The 19,614-nt window shown below is 40.8% G+C and overlaps 1 protein-coding gene across 4 annotated transcripts in view; it reads right to left on the bottom strand.

Moving 5' to 3' along the window:
• Nucleotides 1-309: 309 nt before the first annotated feature.
• ACVR1 (activin A receptor type 1) overlaps nucleotides 310-19,614 on the bottom strand; it is a 126,420-nt gene continuing 107,115 nt past the window's right edge. For all 4 annotated transcript variants that reach the window (XM_060302424.1, XM_060302426.1, XM_030852736.2 and 1 more), the window contains 4 exons: nucleotides 17,026-17,301; nucleotides 12,172-12,369; nucleotides 2,206-2,336; nucleotides 310-1,464 (listed from right to left, as the gene is read on the bottom strand). In XM_060302424.1, the coding sequence (XP_060158407.1) occupies nucleotides 1,330-1,464; nucleotides 2,206-2,336; nucleotides 12,172-12,369; nucleotides 17,026-17,301 (740 nt within the window). In that variant the 3' untranslated portion in view covers nucleotides 310-1,329. The remainder of the gene's footprint in view (nucleotides 1,465-2,205; nucleotides 2,337-12,171; nucleotides 12,370-17,025; nucleotides 17,302-19,614) is intronic.

The following is a 19,614-nucleotide window of genomic DNA, read 5'->3' as shown; positions in this document are numbered from 1 at the left end:
TACCCTCACTTCAAAGCTGGGGAAACTGAACAAGAAAAAAATAAAATCACAGCCACTCCCCCCCCCCAAAAAAACCCAAAATCTAAATTTTCTGATACCAAATTCAAACTGGAAGACATCGCCCTAGAACCCTCAGGCTCATTAATAGACTTAAAAAGCAAATTCGACTTACAAGTTAATTTTGTGCTTCTATTGTTCCCACAAGAAAATGCTTTATAATATGTAGATCTTTTTTACATGTTGAAAAAATTCACTTTGACTTGAAAACATTTTATTTAATTTATACAAATAACTACTAAATACAAAAAGTAGATTAAAACAAAATAGTTATTTTTTTCTGCCAGAGTTTAAATGCACATAATGGATAATTCTGAAGAAAACGCATTTTCCCCACAGCGTTCAGGACTAAAATTCTACTGAAATCTTTGCTTCTAAATCAGTAATATATTCGGTGGTGTCACATGGGTAATGGCTAAATACGTTCTGCATATGAACTGAAAAAAAAAGTTACAGTCTACACACATAAATGTGAAGCACTTAAAATGTGAATTTAACGGATAATAAAAGAAAATGTCCATTTCAGAGTATAGTGTTAAAAACATTTCAGTAATAAAATCATAAGACCACATAAAAATAAGCTTTAACATATGCATGAAGCAGTTTTGTAAAAACTGCTACTGCACAAGTAATAAATAATTTGCAAAGTTGTGTATAAACAATTCCTAATGTTCAGCGTCATTGTAAACATCAGCACATGTGTAAAATGCAGCAAAGTCTGACATTATATTTTGTTTTGCCAAATTGAATTCCTATTATCCAAAGACAGACCAGTGGAGTACGGAGCCAATGTTTCCGCAAGTTGGGTCTTTAAAATTAAGAGTAACAGTGCAAGTAAGGAATGCAAAGAATTCCTAGTGCAATAAAGAAGAGAAGCACAGGCAATATTGCTGATTAAAAATTCACCACCTCCTTGAGTTTCCCGTGGGGAGTGTCTAGGAGACCTGTGAAGATATGCAAAGCCACTGTCTTAATGCCCAGATCTCTTTTAGGATTTCTCTGTGTTCCTCCAGTTCCCTACCTTTGCAACAGTGTCTGTCCAACATGAGTCTCTGCAGCGTGAACAGTTTGTGAAATGCCCAGTTCACAGTCATTGAGCGAGGTTAGGGTGGTTTTGGTGTCTCCCCAGCACACAGCCGGGTAAGATGTCGGCCTTGTCAAAGCAGTCATTTGGGGAGGGAGACAGATGGATTCTGTTCTGACAACCAGTCAGGTCAGCATTAGGTCCCAGCTGGACAACGTCAGACCTTCCTTCTTGACACCGTGAAAATGTCAACAGTCAGTTTTCAATTTGTCTAGGGAATTATCAATTTTGGTCAAAGTCTTTTTGATACGCAGGGCTGTGAGTCTGGCAGATGGATTTTGATACCAGCATTCTTTCATCAGCTTGGCCAGGGAGGTTAATGTCTGAGGAGAGAAAGAACCAACACCACAGTGAAAAAGTAGCTGGGCAGATGTTACGTCAACTGTTTCGCAGGGCTCTACAGGTCTTGTGAAGTTCAAGTGATGTTATTACCATTTTCCTTACACAAATAATCAAGGCCTTAGCCACTGATAAACCACTCTTGAGTTTCTTAAACTCTGCCCTTTGGACTCCTAATGCTACCAACTGACCATCAAGTCAGTTACACAACACAGGTTGATGGTTTGATGGCGCTAAAAGCCATAACAGTAACCCAGAGTTAAAACTGAAATATGCAAATAGGGTCATTTCTCAATGCCTTAGATTTGCTACTTACTACTTAACAGCAGCAATAAGGATTGTCAGCATTAAACAGCCTATGTTTGGAAGAGATGCAGAGATAGAAAAGAGGTTAAAAAGCATCACTCAGGTCTCTTGGTTTACATGTGAAATTGCAGTCCTAGGGCCAGTGGCATAGTAATGCGTCTCCCAATTCCTGGAGCTAATCAAGGGTAGAAAATCTTGTGAATGTTGTCATTCATTGGCAAGATCTATCAGAAATGGCTCTTTCAAGAATGAGACCATTTTGTGAACCTGCTCAACTAGGTCTAAAGCTCTTCTACATAAAATAGGGAGAGAAAGAAACAGGGCAGATCACTCAAGAACTCTACCAGCTGAAAAATCAAGAGAATGCAAATAGCAAACAGCTAAGTATAGCTCTAAAACTAAGAAAGCATTGCTCTTACCGGGTCTGAGAACCATCTGTTGGGTATGTTGGGCCTCTGTTGATCTACACAGACCACCTTCCTCATATCTTCAAAACTTGGGTCATTGGGAACCACATCATAGAACGGTGGCTTGTAATCCTCCACAATACCTACACACATGGACAAGAATTGTGTTGGGTTAGCAAAAGAGTAGAGGTTCCCAGGGTTGTACTGAGGGTTGCCGCAGGTTACAGCGTTGACAGAAAAAGTACTGATCACCTTCCTCAAACTTCAGGGTGATTCTGAAAGGTACAGGTAGGTCTTAAAATAAGTGGAAAACAAAGCAATAAATAGAAGCCCTGCAGAGAACTGGAGGAACAATAATTGTTAGAAGAAAACATGACTACCTCTCATGTAATTATAACAAAACGCTCCAAGAGTGCATACAAACAGCTCTGCGGTGCCCAACAGGGCACAGGAGACAGAACAAGAGTCCCTTCAGTGATTAAAAAGGACAAAATACCTAAAGAAGGTACACGAATCTAGTGTTTTCAAACCATAAACTGAAATAAAAAGTTGGCCACAACTAGAGCTGGAGGCAAACAAACAATCCAAGGCCATCATCAAAATACCCCTTTTTTTATGATTACTATAAAATAATCCCTCCAACCGGGAGGATGCAAGTAATGTAATATGAAATACTATTTCCTCACTCATTCATTCTGTATGTTCTGAGTACCCTCTGTCATTCACAGCTGTCTGTTTGATGGCTCTATTAATTCCTCTCAGATCAAAGGCACAAAATAAAATGCAGAGGACAGTCTTTTGGAAAGGCAGAAGAATGGCTGAAAAGAATGAACTTTTCCCTTACTCCCAAGCAAATGTGAAAGTCGCTAATTTCAGCTTCTGCCCCTGCATGGTTTCCAATGCCTTAGAAACCTTTTTTCCCAGTAAAATTTCATCAGTTCCTTACTTTTCACAAAGAAAGTAGTTCCACAAAGAGAAAAATTTAAAGCAATAATTTAGAATTAGAAAGTTGATTCTTTCCTTTATAGAAATGAGACCCAGAAAATCCCTTATTTTTCTCTCATCATCAAAGGCCTCAACAGTGAGGACAGTGGATTAGTTTACTGCCCTCTCTCCTTCCTCCATGTAACTTTCTTCTGTTCCTAAATACCTACCAGAGTGATTGTTGGCACAGGTGGGAGGAGGCTGTCTTAATAATTTTTAAGTTTTTCTAGCTCCTATAAGCTACCTGAAAAGCTGCAATCGCCTTTTCATTTATCAAAGAAATTAACAGTGAGAAGTTGTTCTCACAAATCCCACTTAAAGACAAACCATTTATGAAAAAGATTAGTCATGATAAGGAACATCTGTTAAATACTACAGTTTTGTTAAACTACATAGATTCAAGAATTTATTTTAAAAATGGAATGTAGTCTAAATTTAAAAATTCTAGTTGATATTAAGACTTACCATTAACTTACCCACATTGCTTGACTGTGTTTGTAATGTGTATTAGTCAGTGGAGTAAAACCTTTCCTGACAAACGGTAAACAGTTCAGATTGGGCATAAACCACTGCTTTCAGAAGTCTTGAGATACCTCATCTCAGAGACCTTACCTACTTCTCTTGTAAGGACCCCAGGAAGCATTCAACAATATTTTAATTCTTTTCAGTACCTGTATTACTAGGAGACATCACATAAAATACAGCTGGACACAGACCAGCAAGATAATTTATACCTTTATCAGGGCCACATGCACTTATAAGAAACAGTAGGATTGTGCCCATCACCACCTCTCAACTTTTCTGAAGGAGAATACATTTAATAGCCTGGCTTCAGTCTTTAAAAATCTAGCATAACAGCCAGCTATTTGAAGTAATTTGCCTGGCTAGCTTGGGAAGGGTTATGGGAACATCAATTTTTCTATAAATGCAAAAGAAAAAAAGCATGGCTGGATTTTTAAAACATAGGATCTGGGGATACTCAACAATAAAATTCACTATACAAAGATGAAGTTTTCCCTTGGGTTTATATTTCCCATATTTTAATCTTATGAAATACTGCCATGTTTTAACAAAAGGAATCAAGTTTAAAAAGACCATTTAATGATCATGCCTGGAACTTAGTCATGCCTTTTTTGTCAACCATTGGTCAAATTGTTGACTGTTTCCATCTGATGTTGGTCATGCTTTCCCAGCATAAAATAAACCTGGTATTAAACTCCAGCAGTTATATGGAACACCCTCTGGTCAAGGAAAGCAATTATTTCAATCAATATAAAGTATATTACATACTGACCATGTGTGGAACACCATTCTAAATGTTGAGGATGATAAAAGTATAAGACATACTCTCAGTTTTCAAGGAACTCAAAGTCTAGTGGAAGATGAGAACAAGTCCCTCTCTTTTCTACTTTAGATAATGGAAATCTTGTTTAAAAAAAAAAAAAAAACCTCAAAAATGTTTTTCACCCCTTTGTATACTTTATATCTTGAAAGGCAAAGATAGATTGGAAATTCTCACTAAGTTTTACTTGCGAGTTCCTAAATTGGCTCATAAACCATTTTGGTCTCTTAAACTGTATGAGCCAGAGGTTGTCCTTGGCACTAGGGATATAAAAATAAAGATGTGATGTTGGTGATGAGACTAATGGGAAAGGAAGACACGAAAAAAAATTACAAAGTAGGACCAGGGAGAAGAGGTTGCGGGGGGGGGGGGCATGGTGTTCAATGGGTTTCAGGGAACTAAACACCTGTGTGTGGTTTAAATACCAGATATAAACCAGGTGCCATGGAAGCACAAGTAAGCTTTCTGGGAGCTAGGGCCTGGCTGAACACAGAAAGATGAGTTTTCAAGAAAGAGGAGAGGATGGGACAAGAATACGCCAAGGAGGGGGGCAATCCAGGTTGGGGGCCAGTGATATGGGACAAAGACAAGGGGTTACAAATGATCCTCCCGTGTTGGAGAGGAGGGAAATTCCCTGTAGCTGAAATCAGTGCACACGGTGGTGGAGAGGGTGAGCGGTCAGGGTCGGACTGTGAAATTACCTGTGTTGTCAAGGTAGGAAGTTACTTACAACTGTTCCTCACTCTGCCAGAGAAAAAGTGGACTCTCAGTCCTTTTACAACAGCACCCAACAACTGCCAAATCGTGAGCCAGCGAACAGAACAGCGTGAATTCAGGAAAAACGCCTAAAAATACAAAGGACTTCGAGTGCCAAAGGAGTGGTACAAGCAACAGAGGATCCAGGAATGCAGTGGAAGAGGAGCTCTTAAACAGTGGTCAGGAAGGACGAACCGTGCCAGCCCTCGCTTTTCCACGGTAGGGGCTGCGACTCGAAGGGCCGCAGAAAGAATCAGAGAAACTATTCATAACCTCCTCCCCACAGCTTTGGGCATGTGTATCTGATTTATACAATTTTTTTTTTCCTGGACATGTGTCTAACTGAAAGTTTTCTCTTCTCTGGGGCAAATATATCTTTACCAGCAATATCCCTATCATTAATTTGCTGCATGGTTCTGAGTAAACCCCTTAATTGCCAGGCCTTAGTTCCAACACCTTTAAAGTACACATCACAAAGCGAATGTGCAGATTAATAAGAACAACCTAGAAACAACCTTCAAACCCCATGAAATGCCAGAGGGGTCTTTCTAAAAACGCAAGTCTCTGGAAACAAGGCCTTCCTCATGACCCTCCCTACCCAAACCAGTAGCTTTGGGCTCTCAAAGCTTTGGGGATTTCTCAATTGCAGATAAGGGGCTGTGGACTTGGCCATCATTTGAATAATCTGAAGGTGAGGCAAAGACAGATGCAGGGGATGTCAGAATCATGCAGATCACAGCCTGCCTTTCCTTCAGAAAAAGAAGCTGAGGACCACCCAGGGGAAACGTACTTGTCCAAGTTCACAGCTACCTAATGACAAACATTAACCTGAATCCAATTCCCTGTTTGTATTCTAGAATTCTTCCCAACAAGCCCACAATGGGATAATGCATTGATCTCGTCACAAGGGCCTGCTCACTTCATGTCCGCGGTCTCTCTTCACTGCACTGCAGCTTGGGTGGACACCCAGGTAACAGGCAAGGGGGGGCAGGATCCCCAGCATCCGCATCCCTGCAGAGAGCTGCTGTTAACAGTGAACTCCTACAGGAACTATGAAGCCCTTCAGACATTGGAACATTACGACTAAAGCCATTTTACAGAGAATGAGAGTGGTTCATGTTGGGCTTCTGAGAGTACTCTAAGTTAATACAGTGTTTCCCTCAGGGGTGGCCTGTGAGAAAATTAGATATGGTTCAAGGACAAAACTTTTTTGTCTTATTAAATAACTGCGTATGTATTATTAACGTTACCTTCCATTTAATGCCATGGGATAACTGGTTTTCCCACTTCCAGTAGTGACGTTAATTTCCTTTTAAAAAGAAATGTTTGAAAAAGTTAGCTGACTTAAATGATTAAGAAAATAATGGTACAAGGGACATTTGGATATGAAAAGAAATCATAAAGGTAGTACGTGTATGAGAGAATCTTGGGAAACACTGTTTTCAGAGAGGCATTTTTTTCCTGGTAGGAAGAGGATTCAAAAAGGTATATCAACTATTTGTGTCACTTTGCTTATTAACATTCCTCACAGAAGGATTTCAAACACAGTTTTCAAGCCATGGCCAACATCAAAAACGACTAATATATAAACGGATGGAGCTGTTCACAGCAGAGGGGACGACAGCCCAGGGGGTTCTGGTGGCCCTTGGTGCTGCCTTGCTGCTGGAGGTTTCAGAGAACCAGTACCTCAGGCACTCCTGTAACCAACAAGGCGCACTAGCTGGGAAGCCCTGCCTCTCCCCAAGGCAGGTACTCCTTTCAGAAACAGGAACAGAGCTGGCAGGACAGCTCTGTTCCCTGCTAAGTGAAGTATCTGTGTGGCAGTGATGACCTCATCCTGCTATCCCCCCTACAATTCATGGGCATATGGAACCATGCACATTATTCAAATCAAGACTAAACGCATTATCTGAAGTCTGTTAAAAGTAATTTCTGTTACTGGGATTCTCAGCAGTGTGGCATAGCCAAAATAAATGGTTCACAGATTGCTTCACAGGCCCTACTGAAAATATTTATGAATGTGACAGTTGTCAGAAGAAAGGTCAAAGGGCCTAGGTCAAAGGGCCTAGGAGAGATGCACAGCCATGCTCTGAGTTAAGCTTTGACAAGACGCCTTACACCTCACACACCCTCAGACCTAGAGGGAGAAGCTCCAGAAGACATCAAGCGTTTGCTATCTGTAGAGGTCTCATGAGAAGAAGAAGGTATCAATCACCGGATGCTGGGGCTGTTCCAAGGTTGGCACCACAGATACTTGTCCTGGTGGGGACACCTGCTGTTAAAGATGTGTCAGGGAAGCGAGACCAGTAAGCAGTGAACAATACCCAGTAAAGTTCTGCTGGTCTCTGCTTATTTTGTCGTGACGTCAGTTGACTGCCCTCCTTTGGTCTAGATCTTTAAACCAGGGACACAAAATTCCAGCAATCAGTGAGAGAAAAATCCCACCTCCATATTCCTGCCCCCAACCACTCACCTAAAAGCTCAAACGAAATAAAACAAACCTGAAAGAAATTGCTTGAATGAATACTAAAAATTTTCCCTAATATGAGTCTTCCCTTTGTTCAAACCTTAATATACACTAAGGTAGTGAAATGAAATCGTGAAACACACTGGATATTAAGTTGCTGAAGAAAATCAGAGTTGTCATGGTTTCCATATACAAGCCCATTGTGCTCAGGAACTTGAAGCACACGCCATTCCTTATTTAGCAAGCCCAAGGGCTTCTTAGAAGAGGTTTTCCAAAGTATGTGCGCCAAACATAAGCTTATTCTAACAAGTATTCCCTAGTCCCCACCCCATTAAGAGATGCAGCTCAGCCAGCAGGGTTTTTTCAACGAGATACAAGTGCTTTTTGACACATTTCAACACTGGATTCCATCACAAAATGGAATAACCAAAGCCAGTCACTGAAACAAAAATATGTCCACATAGCCCTCCTGTGGGCAGCGAAGAGGAGACACGTGAAGGGTATAGCAGAGGCTCATGCTGCCTGCATGATGCCACAGTCAAAGATGTGCTACAGGAGGATCAGGGAAGATCATTTTAGTTAGCTTTTAAATCCATGAGCAGCTGTGGCCACAGTATTAGTGCAAAACAACTCTGGCGTTTCTGCATACAGGGATCCAACCAAGGTGTGACACCGAAGGCTGAGGTTCCAGAGAGAGGACTTCTAATCTCAAGAGGGAACTGCTGCAGGATGCTTGGATGGGGCTACTAGAAGTTTCTGATCAGACCAACGCTAAATGGCACACGTGAAGAGCCATGATGCACCCATTTATCTGTGGAATCCACGTGTCAATTTCTGTCTTCACACCACACTGAACCCAGGTAACCAGAAATCAGTGTGTCTGCAGAACTGTAAAAGTATTTTTGCCAGAGAAGTAGCAAAAATCTTGAAAGAAAGGCCAAGGCCTAGCTACAAGACTCAAAGGAGAAAGGGACCCCTCTTCAGCTTGGAAGAGAGAGGAAGCTTCACCTGAAGCATAAGAACACAAATCAGGAAATCCTGCTCAGATGGGCTGTGTCAGCATCCCAGGGACAGTCTTTATTTCCTGGCCTGGGTGAGACCGATATATTCCATTTTAACCTGAGATCCCAAGAGTACGGTCGCTGACCTAGCAGCACAGCATCACCTGGGGCCCTGCTAGAAAGGGAGATCCTGGGTCCAGACCTAGACCTACTAAATCAGAAACTCTTGGGGACGGTTCAGTACTCTGTGTTTCTAGGTGATTCTGCTGCACACTCTCTGGCTTAAGAACTAGTGATTCAAGCAAACCCCTGCCTTAGATTCATATAGAAAATTCACCCGGAAATGGTGAGAAAATGGCTTTCCTTCTGACCAATTCCAAATTCAGTGTCAAACTAAACACAAACAGTAAATTCCAAAAGACACTACTGAGAAATTTTCAGATGCGAAAATGGACTTAACTCTCATTTCCTGTACAGAAACAGCAGGAAGTTTATTATTATTAGCAAAGAAATGTAAAATTCCTATGAAAACACAAAATGCGACATATTTTTATACTCATGGTTCACTTGAGGACTGTATTACTCCAAGAGAACTATCTGGTCATCAATTTTTATAATGGACTCAGAAACTCAAAGATGCATAATTATAATGACCTCCCTAAGATATTCATATATTTAAATGAGGTACATTTAGTATGCAATAATTTCAAATATATATATCCTTTAATGTCAGTTCTTAAAGCTAGTAAGAAAGTGAAATAGGTACATCACACCCTGGGGTGAGCGGGCTATTATAAATTAGAACAACTCATATGGAAAGCAACTTGGCAGTTATGTGTGAAGCCATAAAAACATCCAAATTCTTTGACCAAATAGGTCTACTTTCCTTCAGATTAAGAAGAATTCCCCAAATGAAAAAGTTGTATGAACAAAGATGTCTACATGGAGGAAAGAGGATGTCTGACAACATAGAAATGGTTAAATTAATGAAATATCATGAGACCATCTAAAATAAAAACAGACTAACATTTAAAAAACAGAAATGAAAAAGATGATACAGAATTATATTTACACTATGATTACAACTAAGTAAAAAAATATGTACATGGTTGCATAGAGAAGAAGGGGAAAGAAACATGAATACTGGAAGGTAAAGGCAAATTTTTCTTTCTACTCATTTTTCTGTTTGGGGGTATAGTAATAATGAAAATATTAACAGGTATGCAAGCAGCACTGAACACTTTCAAGTTTGAGTTTGGATAAACTGATTTGTGTGTGTGTGTGCATGTGAATATTCATGGAAGAAGGAGGACTAGAGAAAGAGAAGGGGAAATATCAAATTAGTCATTGCCAAGGGACAGTAGCTGATTTAAAATGAGACATGACATACCCTTACCTCCCCCTAAAAATCAAAGCACACGATAGAACAGAAGCGCAACCCACAAAATTTTAGGAACAATCTAAACCATGACATAAGGGGGAGATCAGTAAATCAGAAAGCAACCAAAATAGTCTCTCTTCCTCTACCCTTCACGATATTTTTTCCAAAAATAATGTTAAACACAGGATAGATCAAGAAAACTATTTGTTGAGCTATATTTTAAACTGACGGCTCTATTCTCCAACTGACTCCTATTAATCACAGCTGATCTTTGAAAGCCATTTGGGTTTAAGCCTGCGACACAGGGAACAAATTTGCAACATGAGTTCTTACAAAGCCCAAAGCCCAAGTTTCTGCCAAGTTTGCCTTTCATCACGCAGGCTTGCCTGGCATGGCTCCAGCACCCATAGCTGGACTGGACTATCCTGGCCTTGGAATATTAACTTCCTCTTCGTCTGGGGCAAGTTCCCCCACACACAGTTTATAATGACACCAGTCCTTCTCTAAAGTGTTTAAAATAAACTAATTAGAATCTGATTTTCAACTCTAAGGCACTCAAGAATTATAAGGGATGGGGATGGGGAAATGAAGTCGCTGTGCAATTTCAGGCAAAGTTCAGAACTTGATAAATCAGCAAAACAATCACTCTGTTGCAAACAATTCTCAAGGCACTTGAATGGCACAAAATGCAAGTCAGTAGCTCTCAACAATTGAGAAACAGTTACGAAGAAAATGTTCATGACTCCTTCCAAAAACAAAAAACAAAAAAAACTTTAAAAGCACTGTCTGGTTACAATGCATGTATGTTTATGTTTAATTTAAAACATTGTCTTTGATACCCTTAAGAGTGTTAAAAGCAAACACACTCTGCTGCTGTTACGGAGGGAAAAAAACTACCACAAAGCCTTGCCAATTTAAATTATTGCACACTAAAACTATGTTGCATTACCCCAATTTCACTTAGCTCACAGAACCAGAACTTCCACTCTCTGGCTATTATTCTTAAAAATTGTAAGTTACCCCCAAAATTTCAATCCTTACAAGAAACTATGAGTGGAAGGTGGGATGGAGCACATATGTCAGTGACTTCATGCACTATTTAATACTTCAAATCTAGGATTCCAGTGGATCCCAGGAGGGTAAAATATCTCCTGAAAATGAATATTAATTTAAGTATATAGCATTTTCTTCTGTTTTCCTGGAACAATTTCAGACACATTCTTTTTGCAATAGGACTTCCAGTTGTGAAGGTATGAAGAGGTCAATTTAGTCGATTCGAGAGATTCTGCTATAATAACCACTTTGTGGGTAGATGGGGCATGTGCTATTTGAATGAGGATATGTAGTGCTTTCAGAATACAGTGAACTTAAAGTTCAACAATGTATTTGTGGCTGATTTGAAAGATGGAGGTGAAAGTTCACTGTAGGGAATATGGGTAAAAAATTATCGATAGACATATGCTTCCCTAGCTGCTAAGGCAACACCGTTTCATAAAGCTTATTTATAAGAGGACCAGCACGAGCCTCCTATTCAGGGCTTCCTGAATGTAAACTTCACTTACTTTGCAGGTACAGCCTGCTTCTTACAAACGAGTGAATTCTGAGTGTGCAACCTGAATCTTTTCTCAGTAATCCGAACTTAAGAAGTAAAAATATCTATAATAGCAGAATTCACACTTAGATTTCCTTGAAGCTCTCACGATAAAACTCACTTGGGAAAAGAGCAAAGAAGGAGGAAGGGTGGGAAAAAAAGGCAGAATAAGGACGGAGGAAGGAAAAATAAAATATGGACTGATAAAAACAAACCAAGGAATAAGTAGTCTCTTGCAGAAATACTTTTTCCACCACGGTTTCCCCTCCTGCAGTTAAAACAGACTGCCATCATGCGCCTTCTACCTACCAGCCATAAAGCAAGTATAAATGCCAACAGCTTCACAAGCATGATTCACGCAACAGTGTGTACTTAAATATTTCCTTTGCCCTTTTAAAGGTAGCAGAACCAAGAGGACTCAGACAAGGGCAATATTATCTGAGATCAGATACCTACCATTGCTCACCATCCGCCGGGCCACTTCCCACAAGACAAGTCCAAAGGCCCAAATATCGACTCTCTTATAAGAATCGAAACAATCCACCTGGATGGTTTCATCTAGAACTTCGGGGGCCATGTAGCGTTTGGTGCCCACACGGGGGTTGTTCCCCACGTCGAGCTGATTGGTGCTCTGGGAATGCATGACTGCCAGGCCTGAAAGGAAGAAGACAACATTGTCAATCTGCTCCCTTCCTTTCTCACAGACGGCTGCTGAAGGATTTTAAACCAAACCCAACGAACAGCGCCCTCTTGTGGCATCCATGGTGACTGCCGCATTACACCCAGAGTCATCTCTGGAGTACCCTTGTGATGACTTCCGTTGAGAGCAGGAAATAGGGCTGATGCCAGAAACATTCTGAGGCTCTTAGGTTAATAGATGAACCTCAGAGACAAAAAGTTTGGGGTAAATAATAAACTAATACACCAAACCAATAGGAGGCCAGTGTTCGAAATGCACAGGAAAACAGACTCACTTGTCAAATGGGAGCCTCCAAGTGGCTTAAATAACAAGGAGCAAATTAAGCTCTCAGGCTCCAGCACAGCTCCCACTAGACTGCAAACACAAACTTCAAACCATGTGAGGCAGGGACTTTGAGGTAATTTATCATTACATAAAGGGCCGACTGCCCCGGGCCCTGCTCCATCCCTGAAAAAGGGCCGCTCATCTGAACAGTAACGTGGACCAAACCCACAGGGCTTTCTCTGCAGCCACATGTACAGAGAACATTAAGCTGGCCCTCAATTCAAAGCACAACTATCACGTTAAATGATTTTGAAGCACTATCTTAAACCATGACTCATGTCCGAATTCCTCAGCCAATTAGAGAGACCCAGCATTCCTCACAGACCAAGGGTAATAGACAGATTCGTGCATGGTTTATTTGAGAATGGAATTACTTTTTGATGCATGTGCAGACCAACTGAAAGTGATTCCTGTAACACTCAAAATAATGAAAATTGCCAAACTGGAGCAAGCAGACCATGTACACCTTTGTAACCCAGCGGGGATCCCTCAAGTCATCTATGGAGAATGCTTCTCCTCCCACTCCGTGGCTTTGCGTGGGTGAGATGATGACTCCATATAAAGCAAGGGAGATAGCACGTATGTTATCTCAGCCTCAATACCAAAGATACTGGCAACTGCGTTTGACTAAATCAGACTGGTTCCTCTTCTCATTTTTATAAGCAACCCTAAGATTCTATGGCCATTACGAACATTTCACAAACCATAATGCCCCTCCACCATTTCCAGAACCACAGAGTAAAGATAACAGAATACAAAAAAGGTGAAGTGTAAATAGAGAATAGAAATACTAGCTGTGGTGGTTTAAAAATACATCCACAAGTGTTTTGAAACTTCTCCCTTCACGAGGGGAAACTCAATTCCTCATGCCTTGAGCGTGGGCTGGACTACCAAACAGAATATGGCCGAAGAGTGTGTGTATCTTTAAGATTAGGGCATAGAAGGCATATGGCTTCCTGTTTGCTCTCTCTGGGCTCATTCGTAGTGTTATGAGGACACTCAAGCAGCCCAGTGGACAGGACCACATGACAAGGAACTGAGGCTTCCCATCAACAGCCATGTGAGTGAGCCATCCTAGAAGTTCCTCCAGGCCCGACCAAGCCTTCAGATGCCTGCAGCCCTGACTGATGGTATGACTGTTACCCCTGTCAGATCCTGAGCCAGAACCACAGACCTGAGTTGTTCCAAGACTGCTGACCGACTGTGTGAGATAATAAACTTGTGTTATTTTAAGCTGCTAAGTTTTCGAGGTAATTTGTTTCCCAGTAATCCATAATTATTACACTAACTAAAGAGACAAACCAACCAAATGCAACGTGCCTCAATTCTTGTTTGAAAAAACTGGAAAAATTTGAAAATGGCTATTAAATGATATTAAAGCATAATCAATAACTTTTAGGTGTGATAAACTGTGATTATGCAAGAGAAGTATATTTAGGGGATGCACTTTGAAGTATTTAGTAGTAAAGAGTTGTGACTTTGCAACTTTTCTTTTCTTTTTTTTTTTTTTGCGGTACGCGGGCCTGTCACTGCTGTGGCCTCTCCCGTTGCGGAGCACAGGCTCCGGACGCGCAGGCCCAGCGGCCATGGCTCACGGGCCCAGCTGCTCCGCGGTATGTGGGATCTTCCCGGACCAGGGCATGAACCCGTGTCCCCTGCATTGGCAGGCGGACCCTCAACCACTATGCCACCAGGGGAGCCCTGCAACTTATTTTCAAATGAATTTGCAAACATATACACTCAGCCACATACAAATAAAGCCAATTTGGCAACATTTTAATAACTGTTGAATCTAGGTGTTGTGGATATGAATGACCATCATACTACTTTTTCAATCTTTCTTAATGCTTGAATTTTTCTGTGATCAAAAGTGAGGAAAATACAATACTGGTATTTTTGCTAAAATACTGGAAGTTTTACAGTATTAATAATAGAACATAATTTCTAACAAGTGATCCTTAATTTCTAGGTATAAAGTAAAAAATTAATATAAATTGCAGTCTTACAGGAGCTGTCTCCTGTACTACCAATCTACTTCCCTGAATAATGACCCCTTAACACAGATTTCTGTATGAAACCGTGAATACAGCTGGAAAGCTATAGGTCAAAATAAATGTAATTAAATAATTAATTAGTTGGATTTGCTAATTCCCCCCAAGTCCCATAAACCAAAACCAACAGCTGCCTCAATGTGTCTATCTTCCCTTGGCCTCAGGACTAGAACAGCAGCTACCATTTGAATGACTATTTGCCAAGCATTTATAAAATTTCTGAATCTCATAAGAATTGTGTGAGGTGGGCATAATTGACTTTTAGTAACATGAATAATACATAAACACACTATTATAAAAGTTTCAAACAACAGAGACATTCAAGGCACGGTGTCAAACACTGAAGTCCCCCTTGCTAAGCCCCCCACCCTTGCCCTGAGTGTAAGCAGGTCAGCACTTAGGGCAGGTAAATAGATAGATGAAAAAACCTGTACAAAAATACTGGATCAGGGACTTCTCTGGTGGCGCAGTGGTTAAGAATCTGCCTGCCAATGCAGGGGACGTGGGTTCGAGCCCTGGTCTGGGAAGATCCCACATGCCGTGGAGCAACTAAGCCCATGCGCCACAACTACTGAGCCTGCGCTCTGGAGCCCGCGAGCCACAACTACTGAGCCCGCACGCCTAAAGCCCGTGCTCTGCAACAAGAGAAGCCACCACAATGAGAAGCCCGCGCACCGCAACGAAGAGTAGCCCCCGCTCGCCGCAACTAGAGAAAGCCCGCGTGCAGCAACGAAGACCCAATGCAGCCAAACATAAATTTATTAATTAAAAAAATACTGGGTCGGGCTTCCCTGGTGGCACAGTGGTTGAGAGTCCACCTGCCGATGCAGGGGACGTGGGTTCGTGCCCCGGTCCGGGAAGATCCCACATGCTGCGGAGCGGCTGGGCCGGTGAGCCATGGCCGCTGGGCCTGCGCGTCCGGAGCCTGTGCTCCGCAACGGGAGAGGCCACGACAGTGAGAGGCCCGCATACCGCAAAAAAAAAAAAAAAAAAAAAAACTGGGTCAATAATTGGGAAACTCAAATCACCTTAGCTCCATGAGCCATGGCACAGCCATAAGTCTTCTACACCACAACAAAAACGTTAGGGTCATGCCTCCTTATACTTGGAAAACACCGTCAAATAATTTCTCAACATGAACACAAGGACTTTAAAGGGATAAAGAAAAATTTTATTTGAAAAAAATTTATTTGAAAGAAATTTTCCTATGTCAAATCCCTTGTGTTTAAAAACAATTTTATCATCTATGTAATTAGAGCTAACACTGCCTAAACGTTTATCCATGTAACAATAACTATAATGATACGAAAATAAGAGCGACCATTTTTTATTCAAGGAGAGTGAGTATCCTCAGTAGTCCACTGAAATGAATAACCAAAATTACAATTCAGTTCTCGTTAGCATAATTATTCAGCCAATATTCTAGGGGTCTAGGATGAATAGGTTTTATAGAGAATGCCACTATAAATGAAAATAATCTTATTTATAATGCAGTTAAAGCTACATTAAGCATCACCCTAACACCGTAAGAATGAGATATGCCAGCAGGGCAAATGGTAAATTAGTTTGGGGATTTTTTTTTCCCCCTCTTTCTTTGATTGATAATTTTGCCTTGGTTACAGAACAACGTTATAAACCATTTTTAAGACAAATTCATTCCATAGGTTATTTCATTGTGTACCTACTTTGTGTAAGGCTTGTGAAATCAGAATGCAACAGTACTGGTTGCCTCTCAGGGTGGGCTGGGGCAGGAACGGACTGAACCAGCACGAGGTGACTTTCTAGAGTAATGGGAAGGTCTGTATCTTGACAGCGATTTGGATTTTACAGCATCTGTCAAAAATCTGAGAGTGTGTACTTAAGATCTGTGCATTTCATGTGAAATATAAATTTGACCTGAAAAGAGAAAAAAAGTAAAGAACTCCAGTGAATGATATATTGGTGTGTATGCTGAAGCCACTGGAGGGAAGGGCTCTTTTGTCTGCAGTTTACCTTGAAATGTATCAAAGATTAAGCTGTATTGATAAATGGAGGCTGGATATGTGATAACAGTAAAATGTTCATGGGAGAATCTAGGTGGTAAATATACAGGTGTTCACCGTGAAGCCCTTTCAATTTGCATGCTTGAAATTTTTCATAACAAAGTGTTTGGAGGGAAAAAGATGCAACCTGGCTAAACAAGAGAAGACAACAAAAGTTAAAACAGTAATTTAAAAATATTTTTAAAAAATTTACCCAAATCTGCTATGCAACACTGTCCATTCTTCTTAACCAGGATGTTTTTGCTTTTTAAATCTCGGTGAGCAATGGCTGGTTTCCCTTGGGTCCCAAAGATCTCTATGTGTAAATGTGCGAGACCACTAGCTATGGACAGCACTATTCGCAGGCAGCTCACTGTATCCAGAGTAGTAAGCTGAAGGTAGTCATACAGCGATCCCATTTCATGATAATGTGTGATTAACCACAACTGTGTACTGGAGTGTCTTGATGTCATGTCTGAAGCAATGAAACCTGGAGACAGCAAGAACAAAATTAATAGACATGTGAGAATTTCACATTACAGCTTAATTTTCTATACAGAAATAGTGACCCATACAGTAGAGATCACCTATAACAAAAAATATTAAACTTACCAACTGCCATAAAAGGAGGTTTACAGAGGCATCAACAGAGAAAAATAATGTACTTATACCTTAAGAGGACACTGCTAGTGAATAGGAAATTTTCATATTCATTTCCATTGTAAATAATCCTTTGAAATTTTTTTTACATTGCATTAAGATTCAGATAGAAGGGGCTTCCCTGGTGGCACAGTGGTTGAGAGTCCGCCTGCCGATGCAGGGGACACGGGTTCGTGCCCCGGTCCGGGAAGATCCCACATGCCGCGGAGTGGCTGGGCCCGTGAGCCATGGCCGCTGAGCCTGCGCGTCCAGAGCCTGTGCTCTGCCACGGGAGAGGCCGTAACGGTGAGAGGCCCTCATACGGCAAAAAAAAAAAAAAAGATTCAGATAGAAATAATGTCTTTGTGTTTACCCATAATGAGAGTGTTAAACCCTTTATCATGTTGACATTCCAGGCACAGATCATGCATCAACCACCCAGAAAGAACACAAAGCCTGGAACCTAGACACCTGTGTTCTAGTCTTGATCTGCCTGTGATCTGCTTTAGAACATTAGGCAACTCATTTGGGCTCTTTGGATTGTCTCTGCTATAAAATCAAGGAGTGAGTTTATATTAAGTGTGACTGATTCATCGATTTAAAAAAGGAACCTATCAAATATAACAGGCACCTAGGATGCTCTTTGCCAGTCACACAGGAAAACCAAGATGATGGTGTTTGTTGGCTAGAAAAGAAGACAGAGTTAAAATGGAAAAAGTATGATATAATGTGAAAAGTCCTGTAATATATATGTGCAAAGGATAACAGGAGCCCAGAGCAGGGAATCATAATAATTCAGACTAGATGTTACAGTAGGCTTCCATCATGAAGTGACAACTGAAGTCGTCTTGAAAAGAAGTGAGATACTGATCCTGTGATAAACTGTAAACACGAAAAGGAATATATATGTATAACTGAGTCACTTTGCTGTACAGCAGAAATTAACACAACATTGTAAATCAACTATACTTCAATAAAATTTTTTTAAAAAGTGAGATATTGAAAGATGTAGATAAAGAGGAAGGAAGAAATTTTTCTAGACATTCTAAGGGGACTTTTCAGCACACTGAAAGAACTCGCAGTCGGAGGTACTTCCTAACCTATGAAGTAAATGGTGATGTGCGTGCCTGTCTTTCCTGCTACAGAGGTGCTTTCCTAGCGTTATAGATCTATACCTTATAGACACCCACATGGACAGTGAAATTTGGAACTTAGAAATACAAGGGGATTTTTTTTTTAAAGACAGATATGGCTTGAAGAATTAAATGACTTGTGAAAGTGTAAAGGAAAAGGAGAATACATAAACATGCCGTACTTTACATAAAGTACTTTATATAAAATTTATATCACTTGCACAGATATTTTCTCATGGAATTTTTCTCAGTAGACGAGAAAGATAAATATTATACTCATTTTACACATGATGAAGTTGCTGCTGGGAGGTGCCAAGGATCACACAGCTAATGATCATACAGCTATTAAGTTGCTACCAACTCCAAATTTGCTGCCAGCTGCTCTGATACACCATACCTTGCATAGGAAAGTTCTGGGAACAAAGAAACGTTTCCCTATTTGATCATCATCATCATCGACAACAGAAGCAGCTAATAATTAGTGAGAATCAGCAATGTGCCAGGCACAGTTCTAAAAATCCTACATGCAATCCTCCAACAACCACATGAAGGGGGCAGATTACATCACTGACATTAAGGTCACTAACCGTCCCCAGCAATCTGGCACCAGAACCCATACTCTTACCCACCATATCATCCTGCCCTCAAACAAGCTGGCTTCTACTCGAGAAAGACAATCTGACATTTGTACCTGTGGGATATCTGTAAAGTGAACCGAATAACACTTCCGCACTTTAATCCCCATCTCTTTCTCCCTCTTCCTCTAAGCTGGTCCCCACAGCCAGACTTAGTCTCTCACTCTTCCCTGTTATCCCACCTGCCTCTGTCTCCCCATAGCTGATTCTCTTAGAACCCTTAGCTGGCCATAATATCAAACAAAATGTGCACTTAGACATTTATTTATTCTTGCTAAAGAAACTCTTTCTGCTACAACAAGGTCCTACTGTATAGCACGGGGAATTACATTCAATATACTGAGATAAACCATAATGGAAAAGAATATAAAAAAGAAGGTCTGTATGTATATAATC

The sequence above is a fragment of the Globicephala melas genome, chromosome 7 (genome assembly GCF_963455315.2).
Source record: "Globicephala melas chromosome 7, mGloMel1.2, whole genome shotgun sequence".
NCBI lineage: Eukaryota > Metazoa > Chordata > Mammalia > Artiodactyla > Delphinidae > Globicephala > Globicephala melas.
This window is presented reverse-complemented; position numbering and strand designations above follow the sequence as displayed.